Source organism: Syngnathus scovelli, chromosome 17, assembly GCF_024217435.2.
Source record: "Syngnathus scovelli strain Florida chromosome 17, RoL_Ssco_1.2, whole genome shotgun sequence".
Lineage (NCBI taxonomy): Eukaryota > Metazoa > Chordata > Actinopteri > Syngnathiformes > Syngnathidae > Syngnathus > Syngnathus scovelli.
In genome coordinates, this window is record NC_090863.1 from 2,913,380 (window position 1) to 2,924,599 (window position 11,220).

At 47.8% G+C, this 11,220-nt stretch overlaps 1 protein-coding gene across 1 annotated transcript; it reads left to right on the plus strand.

Annotated features, from left to right (window-relative positions):
- Positions 1-450: 450 nt before the first annotated feature.
- mmp16b (matrix metallopeptidase 16b (membrane-inserted)) lies at positions 451-10,931 on the plus strand. Its single transcript, XM_068648639.1, is given in 11 exon segments — positions 451-742; positions 745-902; positions 1,902-2,050; positions 2,664-2,780; positions 4,109-4,413; positions 6,631-6,792; positions 6,883-7,100; positions 7,169-7,307; positions 7,670-7,820; positions 8,224-8,339; positions 8,548-10,931. Coding segments are annotated over 11 exon segments (2,049 nt in total). The 5' UTR covers positions 451-588; the 3' UTR covers positions 8,928-10,931.
- The last annotated feature ends 289 nt before the right edge of the window (positions 10,932-11,220 follow it).

Genomic DNA, 11,220 nt, shown 5'->3' on the forward strand with positions numbered 1-11,220 from the left:
TTGTCTTTGTTTATGTGATGAGTCCAGCTATACATACACCATTTGTTTTCATCCAAAGGCTTACCTGCGTGTACTCTAAAATTCTGCCTGGCAACGAGAGGCGGAGCAGACGTGTGACGTCACATGTGCGGATGTGTTGATGTACGTTGCTGCTGTTTCCTATAGCGAACAACAATGAATAAAAATAGTAGTGTGGTTTTCTGATCATTTGTGATTTTTCCCCTCCAAAAAATACAAAATTCGATTTGATTAACAATTGCATGGGTGTTATGATTTGTTGCTTTTAAAGGGGACTTGTACCCCTCCCTTTCAGATTCTTCATCTACGTTGAACACATGCATAAATTGAAAAACATTTTTCTTTTCAGACGCCGTGCACTTTCTATCATGCTTGAAATCAAAGCGCAAGCGTGAGAGGTGCCGGGAGGAGGAGGAGGAGGAGGTGGAAGAGGAGGAGGAGGAGGCGGCCAATCTTGCGCAGACTGCCTGCCCGCAGCCTAAGTGATGCTGCTGCTGCTACTGCTGCTGCTGCTGCTGCCTGCATGGGAGGGAGCCCGTGATGTAAATACAAGGATGGCGAGGGCAGCGGATGGAACACGCCGCCTCATACGTGCATGACATCGGCCAGTTGGTTCTCGTCGCACCTTGCGGACGCTGCTCGCGATGCATCCATGCCTTTAGCTTGACGCCAAAAGACGCCAAAGCGAAACGCGGGAGACTTCTCCCTGAAAAGCAGGACAACAACAAAAAGACTCGGGATTCAAGCGGGTCATTATGACCTTAGTCGCCTCCAGTGCAAGGAAAGCATCGGATTGCGTTCAGGCGGCCGGGTTCTGCTTGCATCTCTTGCTTTGGATTGCGTGTGCAGTGTCCGGAGAGGAGCACCAGCACTTCAGCGTCGAGGTAGGATGCACAGAAATATATAATATATTAGATCCACGGCCCTTCCCTGCTGTTTGGCTTCATCCGTGACCGTGCATTCTCCGTTAGCACCCCCTTCCCCCGGCCTAAAAAAATAGATCCACATTTTGAGACCTATTGTCAAAATATGGCTACTCAAGGCTCATTTACGCGCCCGTGCGTGTGAGTGTGCATGTAACCCAGATACAGATGCATGCTTTGTTGGGGCCTGCAATGCATTCATTGATGATGAAAATAGGCCTAAGCATCACGCCGATGGAGCGGATTAGCCATTCACACATGCCAGTTGCATAATAAGATTGGGTAATTTTTCTTTTTTTGTTTTTCTTTCATGATTTCATCAGATCTAAAAGCTCTTCCTGGATCCCAACTACCCCACAAACCAATTTTATGCCTCGCTGTCATACATGAGGGAGACGAGCGCCTCACAGAAAAAACACATAGAGAGAGAGACAGGAAAGGGATCATAAACAAGGCGGTCGGTCGGTTGGGAAACAGGGACGGACGGACAAATTATAGGTAGCGTAGGGGGGACATTTGTGATTGGCCGCCCCCGTGGCGAGGCTGCTGCTCGCAGTGTGAATGGATGGACAGATGGACAAATGATGGAGCGTACACCTGGGACATCAATATGGTGGATGGATTGTGTGGTAGTGGCACCAAACTGTCAGCGCACTCTATGATGTCTTTCATTTATTACTGATGTCTTTATGGTCTTTTATGTCGGACGTTCCATCGATACATCTATCCGTCTGTCTTTTTAGTTAGCTACGCTCCAGCTTCAACTAGTTCAAATATTCCAAAACCAAACACTTTCATAGGATCAAGTGGTTGCTATTTCTAAATTCAAAATGGAATAGACTCCTATTCAGTGATAGCGTACCAAGTTTTATATCTGAAAACAACAATCCTATTGGTGGCTAGTGACTTGGGCGCATTGTCTATCACGTACAAAGCCATCAAATGTTTGCCTCTTTTCAGGGATGGCTACAGAGGTACGGCTACCTTCCTCGACCAGAACCCAAAATGTCCGTCCTGCGCTCGGCCCAAACCATGCACTCGGCCATCGCCGCCATGCAGCGCGCCTACGGCCTCAATGTCACCGGGACGCTGGATGAGAGAACCAAGGAGTGAGTATTCTGCATTGTCATGGCCATGCAAATGTGTGCATGTGAGGAGCAGAAATAAGACATGTTGTCCTCACATGCCCACCAAGGCGCGCAGGTGACGCTGTTAACACGTGTCCTTCTTCTTATTTTGCATGATGATGCAGTGATATCACGCTGAGGTGAGACTACTTGATTGCCTTCCTTCTGTGTGTGTCACTCATAAGCACCTACTTGTTAAAGATGGACACTTGCCCACATGCACAATATGCTTGGCGCCGTGAAGAAAAGACAAATTTGTGACTAAAATAAATCACCTTTGACATGAAATGTGTTGATGTCATATCACAATATTGTCTTTGGAGGTACAACATTTGGATTATTATGATTATTAAATATCATGGCACTCCAAAGGAGTTGATCACCACTGGAGATCTTTATCGTTTTCACACAATTTCTCGATTGTCACTGTATACGATATCAATATTTTTTGTATTTGTCAAAAAAACAATAGCGACAGCATCGTCGCCGCGCCGCAATTCTTATTGTGCATATCGTGACAAACGAATCAGAGCCGATGTGTGGTATGAATGGTTCCTTAAAATGATCTTCTCTTCTCCTTTTACTCTGTTTCCAGTTGGATGCAAAAGCCCCGCTGCGGCGTTCCAGACACGCTGAAAAGCGGCTCCAGGTCAAGGAGGCGGAGATACGCGCTGACAGGACAGAAGTGGCAGCGTACGCACATCACCTACAGGTGAGACCAGGCCAGGCCAGCTAGGTGGGAGGGAGGGAGGGAGGTAGGGAGGGAGGGAGGGAGGGAGGGAGGGAGGGAGGGAGGGAGGGAGGGAGGGAGGGAGGGAGGGAAGTAGTTGCCTTGGAGACCATTCAGGCTTAGCCGCACTTAACCGTGAAAGAGGAGGAGCAGTCATGTGTGCCAGCGATGACTTTCTTTTTTTCATTGGCACCGTGATCACATGCTCAGTGTTGCCATGGCGACTGCTCCCAAACGTCATTGTATGGGAAAATATAGTCCTCGTCGCAATGGCAGTAACGTGAGATTTAACACATACGTGTCCTTTTGTGTGCGTGTGTGTGTGTGTGTGTGTGTGTGCGTGTGTGTGTGTGTGTGTGTGTGTGTGTGTGTGTGTGTGTGTGTGTGTGTGTGTGTGTGTGTGTGTGCGTGTGTGTGTGTGTGTGTGTGTGTGCCAGCCAGCGGTGAGAAGTAACAAAGCACCTGTACTTGAATGGATTTCTCAAGTGTCCTTACTTCACTTGAATATATTTTGCCCTTATTCACTACATTTGAAATGATATGTACTATCTGCTTTTGTATGATATATATGTACATAAATCTAAAAATGGGTGTGTTATGTACAGTACTGGAGTGTGCGTTTTGCCAGCTCTGTGAGTGTGCGCGCAACCATTATGTTCTATTTGGACCACGCAAAATCGCTAGCAGCTCTCTTTTTGCCTTTTCATGCGTTGCCACTGGAGTTCCTGACTGCAGAATCCCTCATTTCAGTAGAAAATATTCCCCCTCTTATCTTATCTCCCCCCCCCTCGATTAGGCTCCGGCCACCTTTTTTTTTTTTCTTCTGGCTTCTGAGGAGGGCCGATAAACGGGCGGCAGGAATTGACATGTTTCAGCCGTTGTCGCCGATAATGCCGGCAATGTATTCAAATCCTTCCCTCCCTTAATTTGAATTGATGAGCACACTCTCCAAATAGAATGTCAATCATCGCTGAGCCGATGACTGTGTGTTATTCATGAAGATGGGAGGCAAGAGAGAAGATTCTCACCCAATTCCTCTCTGCCTGCCAGCCACTGATAAAGAGTGCTGTGTAAAAGTGCAGTGAACGCTGCCAGCAGCCTTGAAGTAGTTGTATCAACTTCTTTTCTCGCTGGCTAAGTAAAAGTCTCCCTGACACTGACCTCTGGAGCTACGACGGACGGATTGGGAGTGAATTAGCTTTCCATCAACTTGGACAGTTCAGTTCAGGTCGCCGGCAAAAAGAAAGAAAAAAAAATGGTGATCGTTGCAGCAGAATTCATTCAAAACTGATTTTCGATGTTTTCCTCAGCATCAAAAATGTCACACCAAAGGTGGGCGCCCGTGAAACCCACGACGCCATCCGCCGGGCCTTCGACGTGTGGCAGGGCGTGACGCCGCTGCGCTTCGAGGCCGTTCCTTATAGCGCCCTGGAGACGGGCCGGCGCGACGTGGACATCACCATCATCTTCGCCTCGGGTTTCCACGGCGACAGCTCACCCTTCGACGGCGAGGGCGGCTTCCTGGCCCACGCCTACTTTCCTGGTCCCGGCATAGGTGGCGACACCCACTTTGACTCGGATGAACCTTGGACCCTGGGGAACCCCAACCATGACGGTAAGTGGACAAGCTGTACATTTGTACGAACGCACACGCTTGCAAGCAACGTGGTACATTCACGGTGTGCTTACAGTGCAGGAAATCAACGCACGGTTTGGCACATTATTATTTGGTATTGTTTTATGAAACTCAAAATCTCAATTATATTTTGATGGACATGAAAGTGGAAATTGGAACAAATGAAAACAGTAAGGGTGATGATTGTGGTTTTCCTGGTTTGGGGTCTGCCCAGGTGGTTTGTGTTCTATCACGTGTCGTACAAAAACAGCAGTGGGAAGACAATTATTGAAGAAAAAGAAAGAAACGCTGAGTGTGGGATGCTGAAATCGACGTCAACAGGGGAAGAAAAAAGAGAAAAGGAAAACAGCACAACGAGGTGGGCGGGCATCTCGGAACCACAAAGGCAGTGTGACAGCATGAGACGTCGCAGCCGGATTAAATGTCTGAAAAGAAAAGAAAAGAAAAGAAAAGAAAAGAAAAGAAAAGAAAACGCTTTGCAGAAAGGTTTCTCATCATGGGACAGCCCATCTGCCACTTGCAAAGAAACAGCAGTCATTTGTGTGCCGAAAATGCACCATCTCAGTCCTGGCAACCTTGCAAAGGCGTCGGTCCGTGCGTTCGCCTCAGCCGAGCGCATGCCACATTAAGCCGACTTCCAAATGTTGGATTGAATAATGTAGCCCAAGGTGTAATGGCGGACATTCGTCACCCACCACGTTTTGCTATTATCCCCAAAAACGTAACAAAGGCTCTCTCCTCCGCAATGCTCGCATTCCTGTCTGGATCAATAGCAATGCGTTCAGCCGGGCCCTATCGCTTCCTAAATCCAATCTAACCAAGATCGAATGTCTGAAATCGAGGCAAAATATGATTGTTCTTTGTCTGCTCTTTTTGATCGCTTCTAGGATTTTTGCAATCTGAGCTTTGTAAAAGTTGCCACCTCCCAATATGGACAATGGAAGCTTCTGAGCCACGTTCCATCATAGTTCCCTGGCCGTGCTTCACCTTAGAGAAAAGCTCTCTTCTGCGCTTATGTGTCTCGGAAGCCACACGGGCTTTTAATGGCCTTTCACAGCAGTGTCGTTGTAAATGATGCATGTTGACATGTGCGCTAATGGTGGCCCCGGCCTCTCGCTTGCTCGCTCGGGAGTCTTTGTGGGACTTTGGTGCAAGAGCCTGGTAGTGTTGCATACATAGTCGGTCGGGGAGGGCGGCGGGATTTGTCACCTTTTAGCTGCTGGCCCTGGCTCGGTGGAAGCTAGCAGGAGCGGAGATCATGTATGAAAGGGCAACAATCCCCCGAGGAGCCAGACAGTCAGCCAGTCAGTCACACGCTACGTATGGAAATGTTAGGCGGGTGTCGGAAATTACTTTGGCACTGCGAGCCGCGGGTCGATTCGTACACGGCTACCGGGCCGTTTTTCTTTTATCTTTCAGGACGTCTTTGATTGTAGACGCTTTATAGTAGACTCTATGCTTGTATGGCAGCCACTGGCAAAGCTAGAAGGGGGAGAGCAGGGGGCACTGCCCCCCCTGAAATATAGCCAGACAGTTGACTTTTGGGTATTTTCTGATTTCTTTTCCTAGCTCAAGCAATCTGCATGGCCAAGCAAGGTCCCTCACCCCCCACCCCACCACCACCATTTATTTTCTTCTACAATCACTATAATTGAAGAGCTCTATCAAAACAATCTAAATCCACGTCGAGCCCTGGTACGAGGCACAACGGACGCATTAGCTTGTTCGGATAACATCAGGCGCTTATAAAGTACATTTCATCCAGCACACTCACACGTTCGCGCTGTGGTGTTGTGTGTGTGACGCATTCATTATCATAAATTGTCATTCGCAGCGACAGAAGGAACACACTGACCCAATTTGGCTAATTATGGGCATTCGGTTGCACCATCTCTTGTCGTTTTTGCACCTTCAAACCGCACATTGGTGTTGTTGTGGTGAAACTACGACACAACGCAAGCTGCAAACATGTTGTCGTTCATCCGAGCGGACACGAGTCGGCTCCAGGGCTTTCCATAATACGCGCAGTGAAGGATGCTTTTGATAGCATACAGATAGCTGAAAGAGAACCTGCTTGAAAGGAACCCGTAGGACGTTCTGAAAACTTCCACGGGCATGAAAGACTATGGGAATGATAAAAAGTATGGAAAGGCTCTTTTTTTTTCGAATTGATCCACCATTTTGTCCTGATTCTAGGGAACGATCTCTTTTTGGTGGCCGTTCATGAGCTGGGCCACGCCCTGGGCCTGGAACACTCCAATGATCCCACTGCCATCATGGCTCCTTTCTACCAGTACATGGACACGGAGAACTTTAAACTACCTCACGACGACCTGCAGGGCATCCAGAAAATCTACGGTAATAATCAAAAGCTTTGGTCACCGCTCATTTTTGACGGGATTCTTTTCAGTTTCCCAGACCAAAACGTTTTGCCATTTTGTTTTCCAGGTCCACCCGACAGAGCCCCGCATCCGACCAGGCCTCCGCCCACGGCGCCCACTCCTCGCTTCCACCTTCCCTCGGACCCCCGCAAGCACGACCGCCACGCCAGGCCCCACCGCCCTCCGCAGGGCGCCAAGCCAGCCAACCCCAACTCCAAGCCCAACATCTGCGACGGCGGCTTCAACACGCTGGCCATTCTGCGGCAGGAACTTTTTGTCTTCAAGGTAGATGCTGCTGCTGATGACGATGCTGATGATGATGATTTTCCTCATTTGTGACCCATGACCCACAGGACCAGTGGTTTTGGAGGGTACGAGACAACTCGGTGGTCCCTGGATACCCCATGCAGATCAACTACTTCTGGAAAGGCTTGCCTGCTAAAATTGACGCCGTCTATGAAAACAGCGAAGGAAAATTTGTGTTTTTCAAAGGTAATCAAGTGCACATTTTCTGTTATTTATGTCGTCATAATAATAGGAAGAAGAATAAGAAATCACGCAAAACAGCACCGCCTGCTGGAAATTTCCAGTACTACAAAAAGCCTTCCCCACTTTGGAAACATTAGACACTACAGTTGCGTCAAAGTGTGACCGCCGTGAACATGCATTCATGTTGCTTTTTCGCTAACTGAACATAACGCTTGCAGGTCTCACACGTTCGCATGTCCATCGGATAGATTAACAAGACATCAGACTCCCAGTGCGCAACCTAGAATGGCTGCTCGAACGAGGTCTCGTGCATACCAATGACAAAGTCTGCCGAGGTTCATATATGTGTACGTCACGGTCCTCAGGTAACCGCTTCTGGGTGTTCAAGGACACGACTCTGCAGCCGTCTTACCCTCAGGACATCTCGCTGTTTGGCAGCGGTATGCCCACGCAGAGCATCGAGACGGCCGTGTGGTGGGAGGACGTGGCCAAGACTTACTTCTTCAAAGGAGACAGGTCACATATTTTGTCAAACAGACAATTCTTATGATTTTTGGGGTGACTCGGAGGGACGTCTTAGTTGAATGACAGCGCCTTGTAAAGTTGAGTCTCACTGCTCGGCAGCATGGCGCTGTGACATGTTTGTGCAGCTGTCACCATAAATCAGCTCCAGCAAGAGGGGAACGCAGCACTGACATATTGCCTTGTCGCCATCATCGCAGCGTCTACGTTTTGTTTTTATCTCCTCGAATGTAAGAGGACGAAGGTGTTAGTCATGTTCAAATGTAGAAGAAAAACAAATGACCCCAAAGTCAATTATTTGGCCTTGTCCCAGCATATTTGGGCCACCCCCTGCCTCCCTCCCTCCCTAACGCCGCCTACAGCATATTGAGTGTGGCGCTTTTGTGCCCTTTTCCAGATACTGGCGGTACAATGAAGACATGAGGACCATGGATCCAGGTTATCCCAAGCCCATCACCATCTGGAAGGGCATCCCCGACTCTCCGCAGGGGGCTTTCGTGGACAAAATCAACGGTACTGCCGCAAATCCCATGTAGATACGCTTGAATGGAAAGCCGCTTTGATTAAGCCGCTTTGCTTGTTTACGCTGAACACAAGGAAGAAACTCCAGCATCAGTGCGTGATTGTCGAGTGCACGTTTGAGCAGGCGGGTGCTGCCACGTGGGTGGCCCGTCCACAGGAAGCAGAACTTTTCAAATGCGCTCCATGTCCATCCGTCCAGGCTTCACCTACTTTTACAAGGGGAAGGAGTACTGGAAGTTCAACAACCAGCTGCTCCGCGTGGAGCCGGGCTACCCGCGCTCCATCCTGCGCGACTTCATGGGCTGCGACGGCCTACCCCCGGACCCCGACTGGGACTGGAGCCCGCCGGCGGTGGAGGAGCGCCACTACGACAGCGGCGGTGGTGGCGGCGGTGGCGACGCCGACGTGGTCATCAAATTGGACAGCGTGGGCGGCACGGAGAAGGCGGTGGCCATCGCCATCCCCTGCGTCCTGGCGCTATGCATGATGGTCCTGCTCTACACCGTGTTCCAGTTCCGCAGGAAGAGCACGCAGCGCCACATACTGTACTGCAAGCGCTCCATGCAGGAGTGGGTGTGAGGAAGGCCCAAAGGCTGCCATCAAAAAGTCCATTGAAAATTGCTATGGCCTTTTGCCATCCGTGGCCGGCAGAACTGAAGTGAACTAAAAAGGAGACTGTAGGCAGTGAGGGAGCCATATCTCCTGTGTATTTATCCACTTGGACTCTTTTCTCGAACAAACTCAACAGAGCAAGTGTGACTCGAGCTCCTTTATGTAAGTGGACCTTTTTCTTTTTTTTTTTTTTTTTTTTTCTTCGTCTTTCCCATCTGCACACTTGCTTGAAGAAACCTCCCGAGCACCAAGCAATTAGATTGAAGCTTCTACTTCACTTTGACTTTTGTTCTCAATGCCATCACCCTGAGCGGTGGGTGCGTTTTTTTTTTTTTTTATATTTACATTGTATGACGGACTGACACACACTGATTGTGTGGACCGATTCTTCCAAAGAGGATGTTGGCTCTATTTTTTTCCTTCCCTTTTTGGTGACATATTCTGATTGGTTTTCATAATTTGTGGAGGTAGCAGACAGCAATAAAGAGTGGTAAAAATACAGCGAGGTTTGCCCCCAAACGCAGGAGAAGTCGGCCATTTGACTTTGGCCGATTGCGACCACATTTAAAGTGGAAGCCAAGTCCAAGTGAATTCTTTTCAATAATACACCCTGACTCTGACGAATCTGGTCTAATTCTGATGATTTGGACCCATTTTTATCCATCTTGATCTTGAGTTTTCTGTCTGCTACACCTCCCAATTTGAACGCAAGCGACGTTAATTGATGAATTTGTTTTTGAGGAGAACCCTCAACCATCTCCGTGTGTCGGCGTTATGGCGGCGGCGGAGAAGTCCGTTCCGCACCTGATCTCCAGCCCGATGCTAACCCTTTACAAAGATACAAACCCTTTTGTTCCGTCACCAAGTGCATTCCGTTCTTTATGAACGGCTTTGCTACTCCGCGTCACATTGCTTTTTGTTTTGACCTAGCTCATGGGAACGGGGACCGAGGCAAAAGAGCACAAAAGCATCCACTTTTGTCTTTTGTCTTTTAGACAATTTCCCATTCAGGAAAATATTCATTGAATCGAGTGTGTCGCTGTTGCTAAAAAATATCAAGTCGTTTTACAAAGAACAAAATAACTGCGATTAAAAGCAAAAAATATCATGACTAAGAATAGAAAGAAACCAATCTTGTTTAACTACTGAGTCTATTTATAGAAATACTTCACATATTCTGTGACGTTACACATGGAAAAGAAAATATTTATACACTAGTCCAACCAAAATATAATGAGATGAAATTTTAGATGATTTAAGCAGCTTTTGACAAATATGTATCGTAAACGCAGACTGGACAGTCCAACGGAACTTTGATGGATTTTTTTTTTTTTGTGCTTCTCAGCCTCTCTTTTTTCCAGGCCATGTTAATTGGCTCGGCTGGACCTTTGGCATCGTCATTTTAATAGCGAAAGAGGTTGAAGCTGGCGTTAATTGTTGTACAAAGTGTCTTTGTTTGTTTGTTTTGAAGAAGGCCGACCTGATGTTGCATTTCAAGTGGACGTGTGCGTGAACTGTGCATTTGTGGCTGGCTACAATAAGGCCAGGCGGGACTCCATCAAGTACCGTCTGTATTGGTGTTAGAGAAAGAGAAATGCATCTGAAGCTGTTCTTTTCATCTCCTAGACTTCTCATAGCATTTATGTGTTTTTATGGAGAGAGAGAGAGAGAGAGAGCCATCACGAGCAGTTCTGCCACTTTTTTTGCTCTGCCTTTCATCCAACTGTGCTGCTAAGCATTAGGGCTAAGATGACAAGTAGCTGATGCAAGGAAGTTTGAATTTTTTTTGGGGGGGGGGTTAAACTCCTGACACGTCCGAGGCCTCGTGTTACAGAACTAAAACTATATATACCATATGTACATAAAGTGGAGGGTGCTGTCTGCTTGAAAGATTTTTTTTTTTTAATCCATCTACTACTCCATGGGTAAAGACATGCTGTGTGTTATAAATAAAAACGAGTGCATAACAAATTGGTGAGTTTGCCCCCTCATCAGTGTTCCCCCTCATTTTCCGCACCTGAGCATTGACACAAAGCGTTCCATCCCACAACGGCGCAAACGCCCAGGTAGACAAGTGGAGCAAAAGAAAAAAAACGTTGCCTATACTTAGTGCTGTGACCTCAATGCATATGTGGGAGTCAGTCAGTCAGCTGATGCGCGAGTGACAATCCGGCGTGGCGGCAGGAATAATACCATTTTATACTTGTTGCTGATATGTCCATTGTGACCCGCTGGTTCTAACATATGACTACTTCAATAA